This window comes from Molothrus aeneus, chromosome 4 (genome assembly GCF_037042795.1).
Source record: "Molothrus aeneus isolate 106 chromosome 4, BPBGC_Maene_1.0, whole genome shotgun sequence".
Classification (NCBI taxonomy): domain Eukaryota; kingdom Metazoa; phylum Chordata; class Aves; order Passeriformes; family Icteridae; genus Molothrus; species Molothrus aeneus.
In genome coordinates this window covers 6,194,952-6,218,562 of record NC_089649.1, presented here as the reverse complement: position 1 = coordinate 6,218,562, position 23,611 = coordinate 6,194,952, and the positions used below count along the sequence as shown (strand labels likewise).

The 23,611-nt window shown below is 41.1% G+C and overlaps 1 protein-coding gene across 1 annotated transcript in view; it reads left to right on the top strand.

The window, feature by feature from the left end:
• Positions 1-18,561, top strand: part of SEC24D (SEC24 homolog D, COPII coat complex component) — a 49,500-nt gene extending 30,939 nt beyond the window's left edge. Inside the window, exons 9-23 of the mRNA XM_066548915.1 lie at positions 2,627-2,765; positions 3,933-4,048; positions 6,341-6,465; positions 8,863-9,054; positions 9,642-9,735; positions 11,615-11,731; positions 12,031-12,198; positions 12,657-12,753; positions 13,370-13,515; positions 14,061-14,199; positions 14,609-14,727; positions 15,390-15,569; positions 15,707-15,898; positions 16,364-16,453; positions 16,881-18,561. Coding sequence (XP_066405012.1) covers positions 2,627-2,765; positions 3,933-4,048; positions 6,341-6,465; positions 8,863-9,054; positions 9,642-9,735; positions 11,615-11,731; positions 12,031-12,198; positions 12,657-12,753; positions 13,370-13,515; positions 14,061-14,199; positions 14,609-14,727; positions 15,390-15,569; positions 15,707-15,898; positions 16,364-16,453; positions 16,881-17,021 — 2,055 coding nt within the window. The 3' untranslated portion in view covers positions 17,022-18,561. The remainder of the gene's footprint in view (positions 1-2,626; positions 2,766-3,932; positions 4,049-6,340; positions 6,466-8,862; positions 9,055-9,641; positions 9,736-11,614; positions 11,732-12,030; positions 12,199-12,656; positions 12,754-13,369; positions 13,516-14,060; positions 14,200-14,608; positions 14,728-15,389; positions 15,570-15,706; positions 15,899-16,363; positions 16,454-16,880) is intronic.
• The last annotated feature ends 5,050 nt before the right edge of the window (positions 18,562-23,611 follow it).

Sequence of the window (23,611 nt, the reverse complement as noted above, 5' to 3'; positions counted from 1 at the left end):
CACTTTTTTTTTTATTATTATTACTCTTTTTCTTTTATGTATCCCTAATTTAAACTCAGGACTTTTTACATGCACAGTATTACTTACGTTCCCACAGAAATTACTTTTTTTAAAAAGTTGTTTTACTATGACAGAAAGGACTTTGATGTTTGGAAGTGCAATAGCAGTTTGCACACAGAAATAGGAATTCCTTTCTCTTGATTGGGTGGTGGGATGCTGGGCTCTACAGTGCAATGCACTGAAAGGCAGCTTTTTGGAGATGAAGATTCTTTCACAACTTCATTGTTCTCATCAAGAAGTGGATTTTGAATGCTTTTGGTCTGAGTTCTTCTGCAGTTATCATGCAGATAGCTTTTTCATTAAATATTTTAATTATTGATGTAATGTTCTGAAGTGTTAAAGAAAACACTTCAGATTTAAAGCTGTAAATTTCATTTATTTTCTAAAAATTCCAATTAATAAATTAGTTTAGGAGGCAAATAGGGCTGCTTTAAAAAATTTATTTTTTAGACAAACTCCTTAATTCTGTCATGTACATTTTTAGTTGTCATTTCTTGGTTTATTTTTTTTTTTGCTCTTAATTTTTTGTCTTCAAGAAGGTAATTTATTACATGTGTGTAAGAATGTAGATACTTGGGCTCTGAACCTCATGGCATTTATTTTTTAATTGTTATTGTTTATGCCTTTTATGTAGAAGTCTTAATTTTGATATATCAAAATGTGAACATTTTTGGGGAGTAATTTTTTCTTGGATATTAAATATTAAATGCATCAAACCAAGGTTGAAAGTTACTGCATCAATTTGTATAAATACATCAGGAGTTGGTTTAGTCTTGGCTTTTTCCCATACCAGGTCAGATGTTATGATAGTACTAACTGCAAACCAGATCCAGGTCTCATTAAACTAATACAGCAGAATGATAATCAGAAAATTGCCAAGTAATGAACAAAACCCAGAACTTTTAAACCTTATTAAGCCATTGTGGCTGATGAGCAGGTTTCATGGCCAAGGCTTTCATGTCTGAAAAATGACCCTGATGTTTGCCAGCTGGCATTATTGGTTAATTTGGGTTAAACTCAATTTGCAAAGAGGAAAGAACACAAAGTAAAAGAATATTTCAGTGGAGCAGGAGGGAGCACTTAAAACCCATGTAGTAAAAATCTACTTGTATGTAGAAAATCCTTGGCAAAATGCATCCTTATGCAGCAGTAAAAAATAAATTGTATAATAGATGAAATACACCCATTCCTTAAGAAGAGACAGAATAATTATTTTAAAGAAAAATAGAAGGTGCTACTGTGATGTGTTAGCATTGAAAGGCATTGTCAGCATTTTTCTTCCTGTAGGGATCTGCTGTATCCAAACTCTGGACATTTCTTATTCCTGCCTTTTGAGATTTTTAGCTGGGGATGACAGGAGTAAGGAAAAAAAGATTAAAAAGTATTGTTTCACCAATAATTGAGGGAACTTCCATTTCTGCAATGGTTTCAAGTATGAATTTTCTAACTCTTAAGAATAATCACAGGAGGCTTTCAGTTGCTGCAGTTTTTATGGAAGGAGGCATCTGGAAAATGTCTTCCCTTAGCCGTGGGTTTTGGCAGGGGCTGCAAGCGAGCGTGGTCAGTGGAATTAAACTGACAACTGCTTGAGGTACTGTACTTGTTTGCTGTATGTGCTTTCTTTCAAGAAATATTAGTATTTATCCTAAATCTCCCCTCTAGCTGGTGACCCTGACATCGTTTCAGCTGGAGTGTAACATGTAACAAGGCAGCACAGGGGGCAGCATTTAGGACAAAATATTAAGAATATTAAGGGCTTTCTCAGCAAATACCCCTTTGCAACTGACAAGCAGCAGTAGATTTCTTTAGGAAAAGTTCCACCTGATAGAGAAACCAAAAGACCTGACTCCAACAGATTTTTCTTAGTGAGCTGTAAAAATTACCCTTTGCTGGAGAAAATCAGCCTGGAGCTCTAAACTTCCAATGCTTGCAAAACCTTGTGGGGTTTTGGTCTGAATCTATTCTTTTTCTGATAAACATCAGAATACAGCCCATGAACTTGTGAATTTAGCCCTGCCACAGACATGTTTTATGAAAAATCCTTTCCTTAGGATTTTTTCTCCTGAGAAGCTGAGAGGCCTCAGAAACAAAATGTAAACAATGATTATCTGCTGCTGTGGAATGCAGCAGGTGGATCTGGGATTGGTCTCATGTGGTTGTTTCTAATTAATGGCCAATCACATCTAGCTGTTCGGACTGTCGTGGTCAGTCACAAGCCTTTGTTATCATTCCTTTCTATTCTTAGCCAGCCTTCTGATGAAATCCTTTCTTCTATTCTTTTAGTGTAGTTTTAATATAATATATATCATAAAATAATAAATCAAGCCTTCTGAAACATTCTGGTTTCAGTCAACATTCTTGTCTCTCCCCTCATCCTGGGACCCCTGTGAACACCACCACAGAGCCCCTGAGGGGATCTCTGGGGCTCAACAGCTTTTGTGTGAGTGCTGAACAATAAATGATCTATCAATCAGGTGGTCTCTAAGGAGTTAAATCTGAATTAACTCTTTGGAGCTCTCCTTGGTGTCATGTTGACATTGCTCTCTCTGTACCTCTTCCTCCACAGACCCCTCTTTATCTCGTAAACCATGGGGAGACGGGCCCCATCCGGTGCAACCGCTGCAAAGCTTACATGTGTCCCTTCATGCAGTTCATTGAAGGGGGCAGGAGGTACCAGTGTGGCTTCTGTAACTGTATAAATGATGGTAAGTCATGTTTCTCTCATCTGGCATTCTTGTCAATTCCATAAGTCTAAAAAGAAACTGCATCCCTGAAATTATTTTCTTGACTTGCTGATTTAACAAAAAATAGTTCAGGGAGATGCAGTAATTAGGCTTATTTCAAAATTTAAAAAAAAAAATTCCCAAGAATAGTAGAGGGAAATACTTGTTCAGTATAGTTTAAAAAATATATGAAAAATAATGCTGACTCATGAAATCCAGCCTGGTATGATCAAAACTTTATTTTAAAAGTGTTGTGACAGCACAGGATACAGAACTACTTGTGTTGTTAATTGAAAGCAATTTTTGTGCTGAAAGAAAACATTAATTTCTTTAAGAAATGCAAATTTACAGCAAGAAGCAAATATTTAGACCCATGTTAGCTTCTTCCTGTGTATAACTGTGGGTGCAATGGTTAAATAATCTATTCATCTTGCTGTGACAAGTGTTGGTTTTCACAGAAGATACCATGCCATATTTGTTCAAGTGTGCTGCATGTGACTCATAACTGTTCTTGTGCTCCTGGCAAAATCCCAAATCTTGGCCAGAATGAGCCTTTCTAGACATTTGTATCAAGCTGCATTTCCTCAGCTGGATCACAGGGCTATGGTGCTTTCCCTAATACAGTCATCTTTTCAACTCTGAAACATGAACCTTGTCAGACTCCCTCCAACTGCTTTGCTGCCTGGAGCTCTAATGTTTGTGCAGGCATAGCAGATAATAAATTTCATCGTTTGTTAACAATTTAAACTCTCATAAAGGGAAATTTAGATGCACTGGGAGCACTTTAAGAAAGACATTTAAGTTGCAGTATCATTTTAAATCATGCTGGTATTACTACAGTGACTTAGTCAGAAAGCACTTAGCAAAAAGAAAATCATTGATAAGGACTAAAAATGGCTAAGAAAGTAGGTTGATATTCCCCTCACTCACATACACATGCACTTTTACAGGCAAAAACGTGAAAAATAAGCATTCTGAATATGTATTCATTGAGGAACCATAAGACTGGCTCTGTGTAAATTGTTGGTGCAAACCCATTTGATTTCTTACTGCTTTGGAGTATATCACATCTGCTGAGAGGATTTGTTGTGTTGTTGCTCTCTTTGCCTAGTTTGAAATGTTTGTTCCTGTTCTTGTGTTGGCTTGTAGTCCCCCCATTCTTCTTTCAACACCTGGACCACATGGGCAGAAGGATAGACCACTATGAGAGGCCTGAGCTGTCCCTGGGATCCTATGAGTACGTGGCTACTTTGGATTATTGCAGAGTGAGTACTGCCAGTGTGCAAACCAGTGTGCAAACACATGGCAAAACAAACAAGCTCCTCAGAGTAAATGCACTTGTAAGCTGCATATCAGCTTCCAGGAGCATTCTAGGAAATATGGATAGGTGTAGAGGATACAGTGGTTTGTTCTTTGGTGCTGCAGAACATGATACAAGCAGTGCAGCAAAATCATGGATGACCAGTCTTTAAGTGAGACATGTGCACATGTTTACCAGCATGTTGCACTGTTCAGGGGATAGCTTTGAAATTCTGGTGCATTGTTGCATTTTAGATGTATGTCTTCTACTGATTTTTTAAGACCAACACATGCCTAAATTGCCTTCCTAATATCCAAAATCTTAGCAAAGGAATTTGACTTTGGAATTTGTTCCTGGCAAGAGTCTTCTTAGTATTCTGACCAATAAGTTACAGTAGAATTGGTTCTCTCTTTTTAATATCAACTCACTGAGGAACTCAATCCAGAGCCCGCTCATGTTACTCTAAATATTTGAAGTTGGTTTTATTACAGAACTCTATTTGATACTTCTGAAAGCATAAATTACTTAATCTTTTCGAACTTCAGCTCATTTTACAAAACTGCAAGTGTGACTTCATCTGACTGCAGCACGGACACATTTTTCTGTTCTTGCTGGAATCAGGCAGAATTTTTTTCCTCTGAGTGGAGCTGAGGCCATCATAAGGTTGGAAAAGACAGCTGGGTCATACAAAATCTTGGAGTAGCTACCAGTACCCTCTTCAGACCATCAAATTATTGCTGGGATGAAGAACATGAAAAGGTTTGGTTCTGCTTGCTCACTAGAGTACTACTCCAAAATCCAGTGAGATCTCTGAGCTAACCTGTAAGATTTGATTGAAACCTGGGTTAAATCCCAAAGCAGGAGAGAATTTTGGTGAGATGCTGCAGAAATACAGTGTGGGACACTAAGTATACATCTAGTGAAGCTCCATCAAATCTGAAGCCTCAACTTCTGCCACCTGTCTTAAACCAGGGAGTTTCCTCTACAGGTTATCCAGTCTGGTCTGCCTGCTTGCTACAAAGATGCATCCTCAGACTTACTGCGATGTTACAAAAAAGAAATCTCTTAGAAAATAACACTCTGCTCTGGAAATGCTAAGTCATTAAATGTAGCATTATTTTGTAATGGACTTTTCAATTGGCTCCAAGTTGCAGTGGTTCCCTTCTTTTATAAATCCAGTACAAGACCAGAACTGAGAAGTCATTTCCTTTTGTGCTTATCAAATGACAAGGATGAAGAGCTACAAAGAATGTTAACAAATCCCAGCTGGTTTGCATTACTGCACTCCTGCTAAGCGGATGTGGTGAGAGTACAAGTCCGTGTTTCTGCCATATATTTGTCAGACCTTAGAGATTCTTTCTAAATGCTGATCTGATACAAGAGTTTAGAAGCAGTTTTTGGTGCAGTTTCTGAATCCAAGTACAGTAAACAGAACAGGTTTTGGTTCGCTGGAATTAGTCCTGATTTGCAGAGCCAAATGAGTGAGATGCAGGGAATAATGTTCAGTTCAGTTTAAAGTTTGCCAGGGACTAGGGATAAGTCATAATTCAAGGGTTAGATTAATTTTTCTTAACTGGAATTTTTCTAGGGTTTAGTTTAACAAGTATGATTTGTTTAAGGGCTCAGAACTCTATATGAAGGAAGTGAAACTGTAATGAAAAAGCTGTCCTGAATTTGACTCCAAATAATGACCACTACTCATCTAATGGGAATTAAGAAAACCCATTTCAGGGAGTGTGATGTTCACTCTTGCTCTGTTCATTTTGTAGTAACTTCCAAGGTACATCTCCTGGCATTACTTTTTTTTTAAAACAAACCTTCCTCTTACTTTTTTCTTACTTACAGAGGCTTGTGTCAGTAGCGTAGGCCCAATTTGTGTGCCACTTACACTGTGGATAAGAGGAACTCCCTAAGGAAAACAGGAGTACAGAAAAAAGCCAAAATACAAATTTTTTTAAACACTTGAGTTCCAGCAGAAAAGTTGATGCTTAATCTTATCTAATGAACTGTTATCCTTTAGAGATTTTATTCCATTAGGATGCTGTTTTCTAGTGCTAGTGTTCTATTCCAGGGCTGGGCTTTACCCAATATGTGTCAACTCTCTGCAGTAGTTACTATTTACGATTCACAGCATTTTTCAAACAACTGAACACTGTATTTGCATTGTGTTATGGTATCACCTCTAAATTTTTTCCTCATAACAGGACACTGTCTAATTTTCCCTGTGAATAATCTTTTTTTTTTTTCCCCTGTGTAGGACAAGAAGCCTCCTAAACCACCAGCTTTTATCTTCATGATTGATGTATCATACAGAAACATAAAGAGTGGCCTAGTGAAACTCATATGTGATGAACTGAAGACTCTGCTAGATAAACTTCCAAGGTAAAGAGGCATTAGTGTGCTTGGCTTAAACTCACTATACTGCACTTCTCATACAGCTTTGCATGATGAAAGGCAAAACTAAGCTATGGGTAATGTCAGAATTTCCAGAACAGGAATTTTTTGAGTGATAGTGACCAAATGTTAATTTTAATGCTGCTGGCAATTGTTACACTTGGATGTCTGGCCTTACTGTATGAACAGAAAGAATCTGCCATGCTTCTGTATGTGGAGCTTGTATTCTTTTCCTTGCTTGCAGTGAACTCTAGTGGTGTTATCAGCTCGTGGCTTCCACTTCACTGGCAGCACTTGTGTTTGCTGGGGCCCTGCTTTTCTCATTGAATCCAACAGGGAAACACCCAAACCAGAATCCTCAGGAGTAGCCAGTCTCTCTAAAGCCATAGTGCTGGTGGCTTGTATCTTAGCTCTTACTGTTAATTAGCACAACTTTTAAAGCTTCTTGCTGCTCTGTGAGACTTTTCTGTCCTGCTTTGTATCTGAGAGAACAAATCTTGTAAGCAGCAACAATTTTATGAAATAGAGCACATGTGCTTTGTGAGCATGAAACACAGCAGCAGTGTTCATGCTCATCAATATTATTGATAGTGTATGATTTTAGTGTATTTTGGTGTAAATTTTAGTGTATCAATGTAGTTTTCAATAGAGTTTAAATAGCACAGACACGTAGGGAAATGAGAGCAGTGAAAGACTGAAAAATGAAGTAGACAAGATGTTTCTTGTCTACATATAAAGGCATATAAAAAAATTAAAATGCTTTCTAAATAACAAAATGCAGAGAGAAAACAGACTTAAGAAGTGGAGAGAGCAGTGTGAGGAAGGGTGGGAGATGACTTCCTTGGGACAATCTGGGATATGTTAAAAATCTTTTTTCTTATGGCCTTCTGGGATCCCAGTGCCGGAAAGAAATTCCAGTCCGGGGTGGGGGTTTATTTTATCAGATGCCCATGTAAGGCCATCTCTCAAGTAGTTTTTCACTGAAGATTACACTGGAGACACAAGTGGTTGATATTATCCTGGGCATATCTCAGAGTTTTCCATCAGGATTGGTCATGATTCTGAAGAGAATAAGAGGCATGAGTGGAGTAACAAAAAACATTTGGCAGTTTGGAAATTTGAATGGGGCAAGCAGAAGAGGAATGAAAGCAAGTGTATCCATATCACAAAAGAGACATACTCATCCTTCTCACCAGCACTCTGAGAGATCTGTTGTGAAATAATTTGGGCCAAAGTTTTTATGTCTACTGAAAAAGCAATTGAAAAAAGAAAGCCAGGCCCTTCGTTTTCCACAGATTTTTCTGTTGGCTTAAGCAATATTAATTTAAAAGAAGACAAACATAAGGCATTCCACCAAAATCTATGGTGAAAATTCTACTATGTTGCTTAGACACAGAGGTCACTGTGTGGTCATTTTCTGTTGCTAGGCAAAGACACCAGCAGAAATATTCTACTGTTCCCACACAAGGGAAAAGCCCTCTGCAGGGAATTCACCTTGAGCTTGTATCTTTGAGAGGAAGGACTTTGGGTACCAAAGAAATGTGTGCAGAAAAAGAATTGCTGAAGTTTTACAGCAGATGTTTTCAAACCTGTGTTCCAAACAAGAACCCCCTCCCTGACTGTATCTTGAGAAATACTGAGAAATGTGTTTGTAGAAATGTGCTTATGAGTTCAGAAAACCAGAGTAATGAGTTATGCAATTATGATTTTTAGCTATATAATTAAAAATAAAAAACAAAAAGTATTTTAATGCATTTCTGTGCATATGGGTCAGGTTTCTCCTTGTGAGTCTTCCAAAATAACTAGAGTGTGAGCTACAGAGACAATTGGCTGCTTAAAGCTAACCCTTAAAACAATGATGGGACTTGATGGAAGTGGGTCAGTGCAGACTGACACTGGTAAGAGCAATATCTGGAATAAAGGTCCCAAACACCTGGTCTGTAGCACCTTTGGGACTGGGGTGATGTGGATGCTTCTCTTTGAAGTAGCAAAGAGGTGTATGTATTGAAATTGAATAGCACTTTGTGCTCATCAAGCTCCATAAGTAATTGTGCTTCTCTTTCTTTGCCATGTTATGATGTCAACCTGGTTTATTCTTTATCTTTGGGATTTTTGACTGTTTGAATGGGATGCACCATTGATAGGGTTGATGTAACTTTATTACCTTTTTTTAAAGAGTAAACAATAGAGAAGTTGATTTTATTGAGGTGTTGGAATTTGACCTAAGGCCAAGCTTGAGTCCATTATATCTGCTTGGCTGTTGTTTGCTTTGTTGTCCCCAGTACAGATAATGATCAGAGAGCAGTGTTGCATGTCAAAGGGATGCTTTTATTGCAAGGTCAGGATTTCAGAATTACAACCAGTTGGGTTTTGTTTTTCTTACAGAGAAGAGCAAGAAGAATCCTCAGCAATTCGAGTTGGTTTTGTCACTTATAACAAGGTTCTCCACTTCTTCAATGTAAAAAGCAGCTTAGCTCAGCCTCAGATGATGGTGGTCACAGATGTGGCAGAAGTTTTTGTTCCTTTGCTGGATGGCTTCCTGGTTGACTTTGAGGAATCCCGATCAGTTGTTACCAAGTAAAGTACAATTATACTTCACGAGAGTAAGATGTCAATGCTTATGATGTGCATTATGCCTTTTAGTCAGTTGGGTTTGGGGACATACAGGTATCTATTGAAGTACTTCAGAAGCCTGCAGATGCTTCAAAGCCCTGTGTTTGCTCCTCTGAGGCAAAGAAAAAGCAGTAGCCATGGCATTCCAGTGCCAAACTGGAAAAGTTAGTAGGCCAGGTGTAAGGCACCTTTCAGCTGTGCTGCTTCAGAGCTGGGAGGGGGGTGAGGCTCTGAGCCACGTGGTGTTTTCCCTCTTGCAGTGCACATGATGTGGAGTCCTTACAGGACAGCAGAACTACTTAATGGTTAGCTATTTATTTATTGCATGTTCCTTTAGGTTACAAGCTTTGAAACAATGCATCTCATGGAAATAAAAAAATGCATATTTTCTTTTATTCTGGCTTAGATCCTAAGAAATTGAACAAGGAAAATTTGTATTATTTTTTGCACTATAAATTTTCATGATCAACATCTTCCTGTGTGAAGACAAGGTGTGTTTGGGGATTACCTTACACTGACCAGCTGAGACACTGATCCTCTCTCTTTCATAGCTTGTTGGACCAGATTCCAGAGCTGTTTGCAGACACTAACGAGAGTGAGACCATCTTCGCTCCAGTTATCCAGGCTGGCATGGAGGCACTAAAGGTTAGAACATTCCTCTCTGTCAGAGAAGCAGCTTGAAATCAGGTTTGCTAAAAGCCAGTCCCATCACAACTGGAAATTAGGGGAAAAAAGGTGTTGAGTGTTTCCAGCACTAATGTTCCATTCTTCTAACAGTACCTTCCAACCGCTGTAGTCAGAATGAGAGCTGACAAGCATAACATCTGTTCCCAGATGTTCTTATTGAGGGAAACCAGCCCCCAGAGTCTATTCTGTGTAGGAGAGATGTTTAGGAGAAGATGAGGAGCAGGAGTCAGGTTCTTGTTCAGCATTTAAGAGAAATAAAGACACATTTAGTTACCGCAGCAGAACAAATCAATACTCTTGTGTCTGCACAGATACCCAGTCCTTGCACGTGTGAAGGGCAGGAAAGTCAGTATAATAATAATAACATCAGACTTTGCTCTGGTTATTCTCTTGCTTCTGCAAAACTTGTTGTGCAAAACAGAATATTTATATCTGTCTGTGACCAAATCAGGCCGTGGCTGGAGGGTTTCCTTTAACTGACAAGTTTTCCCAGCTTGGATACAGCTGGCAGGGGATCCACAGCCCGAGGTTCTCCCCAGCTGCTTTCTGTTTGTCTGGGACATCCCCTGAAGTGCTGACATTGCCATGGAGCATTGCCAGTTAAATGCACACCACCCTGCTTCACCACAAGATTTGTAGGGGCAGAGAACAGCGAGTGGTGCTTTAAAATGGTTGATTTGGGAGCTTTGTATGAATAATGCATGAACTGTGAGTACATAAATTTGTCAGAACAAAAATTTCTCAAATATGTTTTTTTTATATTTTGATTTAATACCTGCTTTCTTGTTATTTATTCATATTACCAGCAGGTATGTGTGCAAAGCACAGCTGAATGCTTTTTCCTAATATTTGACTTCTACAAAACAAATGTAAGGGCCATAATTGTAAATTGCCTTTGATGGTGGCTATAAAAGAAAGCAGCTCTTAATTAAACATTTTATTTAGCTCAGGATTTTTAAGTTATAATTTCTAAGGATTTTCTCTCTGAATTATTAATCTGCAAATACCTTTGCTCAAGAAAACAGTCCTTGTCTAAAAAGAATAAATGGCTTCAGTTAAAAATACATACATTTTAGAAGTTTTGTCAAACCGGTATCACTAATTCATGATGCATATCAGGACAAACAGGTATTTGGGAAGTCTTTCAGCCTTCAGCAGAAGTCTTCTTCAAAGAAATTGAAGAAATTGTCATTGGTGATCAAAAGTAACTGTTCTTGAAATATCAGGGGTGAAATTTAAGCCATTTGAAAAGTCAGGTGCTGCCTTCAGTTGTGTTTCTGCCATAGCAGAGAGACTTCTGGTTTTGCCAGAATGCCACAGCTGATTTTGAAAGGTGGAATACTTTGTGAACGTGGTGATTTCTGATTTGTGCCTGCATCTTGGCAGTGTAGATTTCAATGTGGAACCTGCTACAGGGATGGAATCGTCACCCATTTATAAAAATGTATGGAGCACTAGTGTGCCTGAACTGAATTTTTCTGTTCAGCTGCATTTCCTTTTAATTTAATCCCATCTGAGTATTTGTATTTTGTGCCCATTGCATAATGCTTGTGTCCAATTGGAAAGTCTCCAAGAGAGGAGCTCCTCCTTTTGCCTCTGGAGAAAGTGCTGCTGGAATGGCTCAGGCAGCAAACCTGTGTGCTGGAGTGCTGCTTCCTGAGAGAAAAGGCCCCGTTTCCCTGGGGGCTTATTCCATCAGGCTGTGAGCCTGGAGATGAATTCCTGAGCTGAGAGGAGCTTGCAGGAAGCACCCACTGTTCCCTGAGCCCCCAGGGTGTGAGTGTGGGCCCCTTAACCCTGCAGCAATAAACGTGCCAATGTGGTGTCTTTGGAACAGGCTGCAGAATGTGCTGGGAAATTGTTCATCTTCCACTCTTCTCTGCCAACTGCGGAAGCACCAGGGAAGCTGAAAAACAGAGATGACAAAAAGCTGCTCAATACAGATAAGGAAAAGGTATTTTCTGCTCTGAGCAAAGCGGGGATTGCTGTTACACTGTACTTCTTTAATAGGGCATTGATCCTTTCTTATCTTTTTTCTTTCACACAAAAGGTTTGGTTATATGATACCTCTGTAGTGATGGGTTCTCCAAGAACATACTGAGGTGTTCCCTGTATCCATGAGCAGGGAAGCATGTTTTTGATGATAGCCATGCCTCACTTCAAACTTCCACTTCATCCTTTTGTCTTCATCTGGCCCTTTGAGTTGTGATTAATATCTAATATGATGGCACTTGCATTTTTATTCCTGTGCAGACCCTCTTCCAGCCACAGGGAAATTATGAAGCCTTAGCCAAGGATTGTGTGGCCAATGGCTGCTGTGTGAATTTGTTCCTCTTCCCAAATCAGTACATGGATGTAGCCTCCATGGGCCTTGTCACAATGTACACTGGTGGAACACTGTACAAGTACAACAATTTCCAGGTCAGTGGTGTGGGTTTCCTGCCTTTCACATAGTAACTGCTGCGGGGTTGCTGTTGTTTTTCATCTCATTTCAGTGTGTCCTTGGACATTTAACATAAAAGCAGAGTGAGTCTGGAAAACCTGGTTATTAATTACAGGGGATAAAATCCAAATTTAACAGTGGCAGGTCAAGCTCAACTTTGGATCTTGAAGCAGCAATAAGCTGGTTGGCATCCTAAAATTTTGTGAAAGATTAAGTGCAGGAATGTCCAGTTAATGTTCAGGCCTGGTGATGAGTGGTGGACACTTGCATATCCTGATTCTATTAACAATCACATTTAAAATCCTTTTTAAAGGACTCAAGAGCTGTGAGCAGATTTGCTGTGGGGAGATGGGGATCATGGCAGGGGATGTTGGGTCACTGCTGTGCTGCTGCCCTTCGGTGTTGAACCTCTGAACCTTGTGCTTTGTGTTTGCAGCTCGAAACTGACAGCCCCCAGTTCTTAAGTGACCTCAGGAAGGACATCCAAAAAAAGATGGGATTTGATGCAACAATGAGGGTTCGGACAAGTACAGGTAATAGGACCCATGGGAATGAACTTTAAATAATGTAGTGCCATGCAAATCGCTGGTTTAATTTCATTATGTACCTCAGGCTGGTTTAATTTCATTATGTACCTCTTAAAAATGAATTTAATAGACTGGCAAAATCCACGGCTCTGTGTGTATATATTGATACTTATATACATATATAAGTACCAACACACATGCACTTGCTGTATGTGCCTCCTTAATAACTGATTCTCAAGTCTGAAGGCTTCTGCTCACTCTGCACACAGCATTGGCTGCAAGGAAGTTGTATAAAAAGGTGTTGCTGCTGGATACTGACCTGTGCCTTCATTTTTGTACTCAAATGACATTCCTGTGTCTATCCAGCTTCTTTCATTCATTCTTAGCTCAAACGCAAGTATTAGAGAAAGGGACACACGCAGAGGCCAAGCCAGCTGGCCAGAAGCTCTGGGTGTCCAAGTCACAGCTTTTCCCTTTCTCCAGCTCTCACAAATGCCATCAGCAAGGACAGTTGTTGGGACTCCTGAGGCCATAAAGCCCTGAGGGGAAGTGGCTCCTGCTTCAGTAAGTGATGTCAATTTGCCATTTTTAAATTAAATGCTCTGTTTTAATCTGGCTGCAGGCTTCAGGGCTACAGACTTCTTTGGGGCCATTTACATGAACAACACCACAGATGTGGAGATGGCAGCAGTTGACTGTGACAAAGCAGTGACAGTGGAGTTCAAACATGATGACAAACTGAATGAAGACACTGGGGCCTTAATTCAGGTAAAAAAACCTTAATTCATGTCTACCATAAAATGGTAAGCAAGACATTCTGCAGCCAGAGGGATGGTGTAGGAGTGATGGGAACAAGGCACAACTTGCACAGACTCTTGTGCCATAACACCACTAGTAAAAAGTGTGTTCCCCTACACCTGTGCTGCATGTTCTATTCAGGGGTACCCAAATCCTTTCTAAACACTCACTGACACCTCATCAGCTGTTCATTTTTTCCATTTCACTGTAATTAAGTTTATGTGGAGACAGAGATTCATTGCTACTTATATGGCAGTTGTTATTGCTGTGGCATTCCTTGTGACCTCTCTATTCAAGGGCAGCTCTATTGCTTAACCTCACTTCCCCCTCTAGGGACTGTAGGATTTTTAATAATTTTAATATGAGTAACTGATTCTGTAATGTCTGATGGATGTCCCTAAGAACCACCAGTGCTGCCAGCAGCACTGCCTGGCTGCCCTGGCTGCAGAAGTTGTCATCTGCCTTGTGTGCCCAGAGAAGGTGGCCCATGGTGACACTTTGTGCCTGTGTTGCAGTGTGCTGTGCTGTACACTTCGATGAGCGGGCAGAGGCGAATCCGCATACACAACCTTGGTTTGAATTGCAGCTCCCAGTTAGCTGATGTCTACAGGACTTGTGAGACTGATGCACTTATCAACTTCTTTGCTAAGTCAGGTACAGCAACAGAGCAATTTTTTCCTTTTTTACTTTGGCATGAATGAAGGGGAAGCAAAGGGGGCTGAAGTGATTACCTAGTGGGAAATAATTTTTTATAATTTGCTGCTCCATGCCTGAGCAATTCCTGAAGTATTATGAAATTGAAAAGACAAATAATTACCTATTTTAGGCAAAGTGCCATGAAAGTAGTACTTGTGTATAGGTAATGCACAGAACTGGGCAGGTACAGTAAGTGGCAGTGGGCATCCTACTGCAGGTTGGGGGTTTGGTGGGGTTTTTGGATGTCTGTAGAAGAGACTGAAAAGCAGCCTCAGCCCTCAGGTCTGTAAAATGAGAAACTAGCAGCAGACAAAGCTACTTTGAGAGAGTGTCTTTTTTAACACACACTTTTGTTCTGTGCTTGCAGCTTTTAAAGCCATTCTGAGCCAGCCACTGAAGACAGTCAGGGACATCCTGATGAATCAGACTGCTCACATGCTGGCCTGCTACAAGAAGAACTGTGCCAGCCCAGCAGCTGTCAGCCAGGTAAAACCTGCACCCAGTCCTACCCACCTAGGCTTTGCCACAAGTGCACAACCACCCCACAACATCAGCAGAGCCAGAAAGCAAAATTTCAGGACAGACTTGTCCTTTTGTTTCAAACAGAATTAATGACAGGTGGGATTCAGTGGTGGCACTTAGAGCACACAGAAACTGTTGTTCTGGAACAAAAGGCAATGCCACTGATGAAACTGATGCCTGTACTCACACAAAGGAGCTCAGCCAGCCTTTTTCTTCCTGCTGGGATTACGCACTGACTCACAAAGCTTTCATTTTTAATTCTTAGGTTGTTATGGATGGTTGTAGTATTCTAATTTTTGACTAAGCAGAGTGACTGATTTGTTTCCATTTAATTTATTCAGTCACATTTTAGTGATTCAACTCAAAGAAAGATTCAGGCTTTTCCATCCCAGAGGTGCTGCCAGTAACCACAAGCCTGGGCAGTGAACTGTTCATTGTTGGTGAGGACCAAATATGTCAAAAACCAGAGTCATTTATTGTGGACCACTATTTCTCTTCCTAATTCTCCAGAGAATGCCCCAAAAACTAACAGTGTTCCAGGGAGATGACAGCAGCCAAGACAGCAACTGCAGCTTACACAGCAAATAATTTCTGTTGGATTCTTTTTAAATGTCTTGTTTTCTCAGCTGATCCTGCCAGACACAATGAAGGTGCTGCCTGTGTACATGAACTGCCTGCTGAAGAGCTGTGTGCTGGCTGGCAGGCCCGAGATCCCCACTGATGAGAGGGCTTTCCACCGCCAGCTGGTCATGGCCATGGGGGTGGCTGACACACAGCTCTACTTCTACCCCTTGCTGCTGCCAATTGTGAGTCACTGGTCATTTTTTCACTTTAATTTCTACCCCCTCTTACCTGGAAAGGAGCCACTAAGATGTACCAAACCTTTCAGTAGTTACTTTTCAAGTGAATCCCACAGAGAGCTCTTGTGTCTCTTGCCCCACAGCACAGCCTGGATCTGAAGAGTGACGCGGTGCCAGCCGCCGTGCGCTGCTCCGAGGAGCGGCTCTCCGAGGGAGGGGCCTTCCTGCTGGCCAACGGGCTGAGCATGTTCCTGTGGCTGGGAGCCAGCGTGTCCCCAGAGCTCATCCAGGGCCTTTTCAACGTGCCCTCCTTCGCACACATCAGCACCGAGGCCGTGAGTAGATGCACGCTAAGAATTGAGGATTTAGCAAGACCAGATCAGAGAAACAAGTGAGGGCTTTTCTCATCCATCAGCCTTAAAACAAGAGCAGGTGGCCAGCAGAAGGTCTTGAGACACCAGAATTGCTTTAAGTTACATAAAACTTGACACTTGGACACTCCCAACACTAAGAGGACAGAAGTTTTCACAACTTCTTTAATCTTCTTCAAGTCCTTTCAACTGTGTCTTACTAAAATTAGAACAAAACACTTTGCAATGGTTAAGTTTTCCTGGTGATGCATTTTCATGTAGTAATTATTTTAAATTGCAAAATGAGTCCTCAAGATAACACCTTCTAGTGAAAGACATGGATTTTCCTGGTTTGGTATGAAATCCACAGTACCTTAGCATGTAACTATCAGCAGCTATTCTTGGTTAAAGATGTGACTGGACTATAACAACTTGCTTTCCTTCTGACAGACATCCCTGCCTAACCTGGACAATCCATTTTCTAAGAAACTGAAGCATATCCTGGAGCAAATCCAGAGCCAAAAGCCCTACACTATGAAGGTAACTGCTTTTTGCCTCAACTCCTTCTTGATACTTGTTCAAAGGAACGTTCCAGGCTTTGCCAAAACTTACCAGTGGCTGTAAAAGGTTTTTTAGGTATGAGGATTCTTCCTGCACGTAGATGAGTTCGAGCATGATTTGTAGGCACAGGCATCTCAAATGTGCTTTATTCCAAATCAAGGCTGATTTTCAAAGGTATCCTTTAAACTCAGGTTTAAAGGATAACCATTTTATTCTGCACTCTTATTCCCTTAGTCTCTCCAGCTTCTGCAATGTGGAGATTTATTAGTTTTGGGGGTTCTCCCCACCTCAAGAGCATCCACTATGTCTCTTACTATGTCACAGTTTTCCTTACATAGGAAAACTGTGCTGCCATCTAGTCTGACTACATCCTAAAATTATCTGTCTGTATCCTTTATCTCTCCAGCTGATGATAGTGAAGCAGCGGGAGCAGCCAGAGATGCTTTTCCGCCAGTTCCTAGTAGAAGACAAGAATATTTATGGAGGAGCCTCATATGTGGATTTCCTCGTGTGCATTCACAAAGAGATCAGCCAGCTGCTCAGCTAAGGCAACTCAAGTAAAACGTTCAGTTCCTTTTTGCCTTTGCAGGAGGGACAGTTTTTGGTGCCTGAAGGCTGGCCCACAGCTCCACCAGACCCAGGCCTTCTGCTGTGCTTTACTGACCCTTTTCTGTGCTCTTCTTGTACAGTTTCATTTGATCCCACCTCTCCCTGAGTATTCTGCTTACTTCTTAAGCTGTAGAATAGGAAGTTCTGCACTCAGGTATTAATCTTCTGGAAGTAGTGACTCTCTACATGAATTGCCAGATTTCAGACTACCAGTGCTTAAGAGCATATATGGTATACCTTTCTTAAAAGACAATGTAGAAACTCTCAGTTATTCCTTTTGCTAGTCATAAGTTGTACCAGAGCTGGGAAAGATGATCAGAATCTGTACAGAAGATAAAAAAAGACAAAACACTTCTTTTTCTAAGTGAGGACATGGAGTTTAATCAGATTTGAAATAAACATGTAGTTCAGTTTGAAGGATTTCAAAGTCCTTCCTGTGAATTAAATCTCTGTAAAGTAAATCCCTTTTTCCTTGGAAGGGACAAGTGTTACTGTATACAGAAGTAGAGCTCCAGGGACCCTTCCACAGCCGGGGTTATCCAGGAGACATAAATGCCTCAGTTTTGTAACTGGACTTGAGTAAGTGTAACAACAACAGGGATCACAGGAAGAACAGTAATCAAACAATCCTTTTGCCACCTTTGGCAGATGATGTCACACTATTACGGTACAATTCTGTCCACTTGGGGGCAGCAATTAGCATACAACTTAATTACATTTTCAAAATTGCACAGGTTAGGCTTTATTTAGTACATTTGCTAACTGGAATATTCCCAACACAACTCAGAAAAACCTGTCCCTCAAAATTTCTGTGGCAGATCAGCTGTGAGACAGTTGACACATTAACCAAAGGTTATCTGTGGTGCTATAAAACCTCTTATTTAATACCAATTCTATTACAGCGACCTCCTCTCCTATGACTGATTTAATCAATGGTCACTGCTTTGAAAAACTAGCCTTTGCTAATACCAATATTGAAGGTAGTATTTGGAAAGCCAGAGCCTTTGGAATGGCTGTTTACCTCAGATACTTCATCAGTCTCTCTGTCTCTTTAGGACCAATGCCTCTGAATGTGAGGTTTGAACTTTGCCAAGCTTGAAAAGCTATTATTAAATAAATTAGTGTTTCAAAGATAGCCAAAAAACACTCAAAAGTAAGGCTAAGCCTCAGTAAAGAAAAAAGTGCCTTTAAACATGTTAGTGTTGCTACTTATATTAATCATTTAATATCCACAATAAGCAGTGAAAATGCATAGTTTTTTGGTTCAACAGCTTATCTATACAGTCATTCTTGTGATTGACCAAGAGCTCTTGAAATAAGTGGCTGTATTACAAAAGGGTCCTCAGCCCGGATTCAGCTGCCAAGACAAGCACTTTTTAGCTGTAGACATTACCCTGTAAAAAGTATTCGTTGCCATTTCATTTGTAAAATGACACCAGCAACATTTGTGTAAAGAAATAAGCAATTATTAAATATTATCTGTGTGTGTGTTTATTCTTTCATACATCCCAAGTTCTCCAAGGTTTTATGGCCATGGCATCCAGCAGTGAGTTCACTGTAGGTCACCTTCTCCTACTGTGACTCTCAAGACAGGCAGCTTATATGGCCTCAAGCATTTTCAGTGTGTTTCTGCTGCTGTCACCACCCATGGCTATGGTGAGAAGACACAATCCAAGTGAAGCCAAGTGTCTCCAAGAGGGGCTGTTCAGAGGCAAGCTCAGGTAAGCCAAAGCTGGAGCTACTGCAGCAGAGCTCTGGCCTGCCCGGGTAGTGTTAGCCACACTGAGGCATCACGGTGGAGAAAACTACACATGATGACAGCTGTCATGGCAGTGACAAGCATCACAGAGACATACTACAAGTGCACTGCCTGGCTTCACCATAAACTGCAGGGCTGGAGTATTTAACTCAGTTTTACACAAATTAGGGCTTTTTTTTTCTCCTTTTTCATTGCTGCAGTAATTATACTCAAAATTACTTTGTGTTTCACAGAACTTGCCTGCTGCTTTTTTTTCAGCCCATGAAAATGACCCTGTTATGAAAAGGATTAGTGCAGCTCTCTTCCATATTAGGTTAACATTGAGCCCATTATACAGTTGCCATTTCTGTTAAAGCAATAAAGTTGCCACCAGTTTCGGTAATTTTGCAAGGAGAAAAGACCTTTTCTACTATATACAGAAAGAGTGGTTCATTTATCTGTCCTTTTCAGATTACTCAGTGTATCTTTATAAAGCCACAGGATTCAGAGATTTTTTTCAATGCAATGGGCTTGAATTGTTCATGTATCCCTTTTTAGAGTGCTCTCAGGATACTAAAATCTATAGCAGGGCATAGAAAGCTAGCTGAATATTCTAAAATTAATTTCATTACTTACTTCCAGTTAACTTCCATGATCATCTCCAAACTGCTCATTCAGGTTTGGAGCCTGAATTCCACTCCTCTGAACAAAGCACAAACAGGTTTGTGCACAGGTGCAAAGACTGGAGGATGTGAGGACGAATCCGAAACTATGCTCTCCAAGAACTGAAAGAACACATTTCTTAAAACAAGACATCCAAACTGGAATGAGGGACTTGCACTCTTTCCAGATCTTCCCAGCGCCATAACCCATTAAAAAAAAAAAAAAAGCCATCTGTGGAAATGGGATGCTCCTTTAAGCCTGGCAGAGACTTTCTCCAGCACCACAAACCACCCTTCCTGTTGCTCTTCCTTTACCACTCAGGGCTGAGCCATGGAGACCTGCTTCTTTAGTGTGTGTATTTCAGGGGTTTTTTTTAAACCAAGAAAAAAAATCAATATCGTATTTTAAAAAGAACCCCCAGAGCTTTGGGGAAAGTGGGCATAAATGTCAAACAAAACCCAGAGAAAGACTGAGCTACTAAGGGATCTTAGAGCAGCAGTGGTGGGGTGGGAGGGAAGAAATATAGGAAACAAATTTAACACCATTTAGGAGGGTTTATGCACAGTGTTTTCATTGCAAGCAGCATTTAGAAGTGACAATTTAGTGATTTATCATATCCCAGCACACTCCTTCCCTGTCAAATGATGGGCAGAAGCAGCAGAGCAGCTCTGAACACACTGTTCACTACAAGGCACCACCAACAAACCCAGAACAGCTCCACCCTTGGCCAACCCTCTCCCCTTGGGCCTTCTGAGAAGCTGGGATTTAGGAGAAGGCCTTGCAGGGGAACAGTGTTTCAAATGTCAAAGGCTTTAAAAATATACAAGGCTATGAAAGAACATTTCAGTTTTTTTTTCAGCTGATTGTTTAGGAATTTACTTGGAATAAGCTTCTTCCCTAAGAGGGATTTCAATTCTACACGTGCACAAAGAGGAGAAAACATTAATGCAGTGTTGAGACAGCTGCGTGCTGTGAGCAGTGGTTTTAAGGTAAGGCCCTTGTATATCTGGGAGGGTGAAACCTCTGTGTTCAACCCTCTGGGATCATCACTTGGGCTTCCTGTGCTTCTCAAGCTCTCAAAGTAAAATTGACCTACCAAACTCATCTTTGTCTCAATCCTAATCCCTGCATCATCCTTCAGGTGTGTTTCCTCACAATGAAATTGGAGTAGAAAATGCTTTAGCAGATGCTTTGCAGCCCCTTTGTCCCCAAAGGCCCAATCTGCTTTAATTTTTAGGAATGCTCTTCAAGCACAAGGTTTGGATGCAGCCAGTGAGACTCACATTTCAGAAGGACCATCAATGGTCTGATAAAGACACAGCACTTTCAAGCAGGCTGCTGGGACTGAGGAGGATATTTGAAAGCTGTTGACATGCAGTTCTAGCAGAAGTGCAAAATGAAACGTAATGTAGTAGAAGTGGAAAATGAAATGCTGTTAGACAAGGCTGCTGCCCAAATTGGCTCTGCCTGGATCCACCTGGCCTGCAGCACAGCCTTCTCCCTTTCTCCTCCCTGCCCTCTGCTCAGCACCAACCCAAACCTGGGCTATTTCAATTCCTGTCAGACACAGAGCAGCTGATGGGCAGCAAATGCAGCCTTCCCAAAGTGGCTGCCCATGGCCCGGCCTGCAGGGCAGAGCTCAGGGAGGAGGTGGCAGCTTCCTCAGCGGCTTTTCATGTCCTCTCTCTGCCATGCAGACACTGGCATGCATGGCACGGCTCTGTTTTGGCAGCCGGTCCCTTGGCAGGGCTGGGTGAGCACAGGGTGAGTACAGGGTGAACTCTGCTCCTTGCTGTGACACCTGGGCTGGCAGGGATGACACAGTGACCTCGGCCAGCCGATGCTGCCTGTGCCATCACCTGGCACTGACGTGTTTGATGAAAATCCTTTTGCTGGGATTTTCTCCTGAGAAGCCTCAGAACAGAAATGGAACCAGTAACAATCTGCTGGCTGTGGAGTGTGGGCTGGAGGTGGTTTAGCAACAGGGGCATCTTGGATTGGTCTCCTGTGCATTGTTTCTACTTGATGACCAATCATGGTCCAGCTGTGTTGGGGCTGTGAGCAGTCCCAGGTTTTTATTATTCATTCCTTTCCAGCTTTCTGATGTCTCCTTGCTCTTTTAGTATAGTTCTAATATCTCATTTTCTTTTAATATAATAGAGATCATAAAATAATATTTCAGCCTTCTGAAAGGTGGAGTCAAGATTCTCGTCTCTTCCCTCGTCCTGGGGACCCTCAAACACCACCACAATCAGCGGCCGAGCGGGTTTGTGCAAGCCTCTCAGTAACCCTCGGCCGGTCCCGAGTCGACAGACACCAGGGGGGCAGCCCCGACACGGCCGAGAGCGGGGAGACACCCTCTGTGCCCCGAGGGTGCTGAGGGCACCTGGGCTGGGGGGAGACACTCTCTGTGTGTGCCCCGAGGGTGCTGAGGGCACCTGGGCTGGGGGGAGACACTCTCTGTGTGTGCCCCGAGGGTGCTGAGGGCACCTGGGCTGGGGGGAGACACTCTCTGTGTGTGCCCCGAGGGTGCTGAGGGCACCTGGGCTGGGGGGAGACACTCTCTGTGCCCCGAGGGTGCTGAGGGCACCTGGGCTGGGCCCCTGTGCAGCACAAGAGACACCAGAGACATTGGTAGATGATAAAGGGCCAGCTCTTAGCAGGGGTTAATCCAAGGTTTTATTAGGAGTCCCAAAGGAGCTCCTGCACCTCAGGGGCCTCCTGCCGAGAGCCCCAGGGAGATGTGCCAAGGTCACATTTAAAGGGAGGTGGAAACCAAAAGTAGATAACATCCTACCAACCATTAAGTGACCCTAAGGGATGAATGCTGGGGGACAGACATATAGGACAGCGTATGGGGCAAGGCTTGGGGGGCTGACCCCTGGCCCCTGGCTGATCACTCGACGACTTGGACCGAAACTTCTGCATGGAGGGGATGGGAGGCTGAGTGATTGACAGAGAGCCAGGGTGGGCGTTTGGGGATGATCTCATCCCGGGAGAGGGATAACACAGGTAGAAGGAGGGGGGTACAGTTGGGGATAAACCATTTGGGAAAAATATGGGGATACAAAACAAAATGACTTCAAAGTATTACAAAGTATAAAAATGCACTACAGCAGGTTTGGGCAGCACCAAATAAAATGTAATAAAATGCTTTGGAAATAGAAAAATTAAAAATAGAAATTAAATAAAATTAAAAAAAAACAAAATTAATCCAAAATAAATGAAAAACAAAATAAAAACTGTAAAGTGCTGTAAGAATTCCATAAAAGGTAGTGCCGTAATGCAAGACCCCCAAACACCACCACAATCACCAGCTTCAGTTGGTCTGGGCAGCAGCAAATAAAAAAAAAACACTGAAAAGCTTTAAAAATAGAAAAATTAAAAATAAAAAATAAAATTAAAAAATAAAATAAAAACTTTAAAAATTAAAAAATTAAAAATAAAAATTTAATAAAAAATAAAATTAAAAATAAAATAAATACTTTAAAAATAGAAAAATTAAAAATAAAAACTAAATAAAAAATAAAATTAGAAAAATAAAATAAAAAGCTTCAAAAATAGAAAAATTAAAAATAATAAGTAAATAAAAATTAAATTAAAAACTAAATTTAAAAGCTTTAAAAATAGAAAAATTAAAAATAATAAGTAAATAAAAATAAAAGAATAAAAAGCTTTAAAAATATAAAAATTAGAAATAAAATTTAAATATAAAATAAAAGCTTTAAAAATAGAAAAATTAAAAATAAACATTAAGTATAAAATAAAATTTAAAAACTAAAATTAATTAAAAATAAATGAAAAACAAAATAAAAACTGTAAAATGCTCTAAAGTATCATAAAATTTCCATAAAGGGTAGTGCCGTAAAGCGCGACTGTCGCAAAAGGTGCCGTAAAGCGCGACTGTCGTAAAACGGGCCGTAAAGCGCGACTGTCGCAAAAGCTGCCGTAAAGTGCTACTGTCGTAAAGGGCGCCGTAAAGCGCGACTGTCGCAAAAGGAGCCGTAAAGCGCGACTGTCGCAAAAGGAGCCGTAAAGCGCGACTGTCGCAAAAGGGGCCGTAAAGCGCGACTGTCGTAAAAGGTGCCGTAAAGCGCGACTGTCGCAAAAGGTGCCGTAAAGCGCGA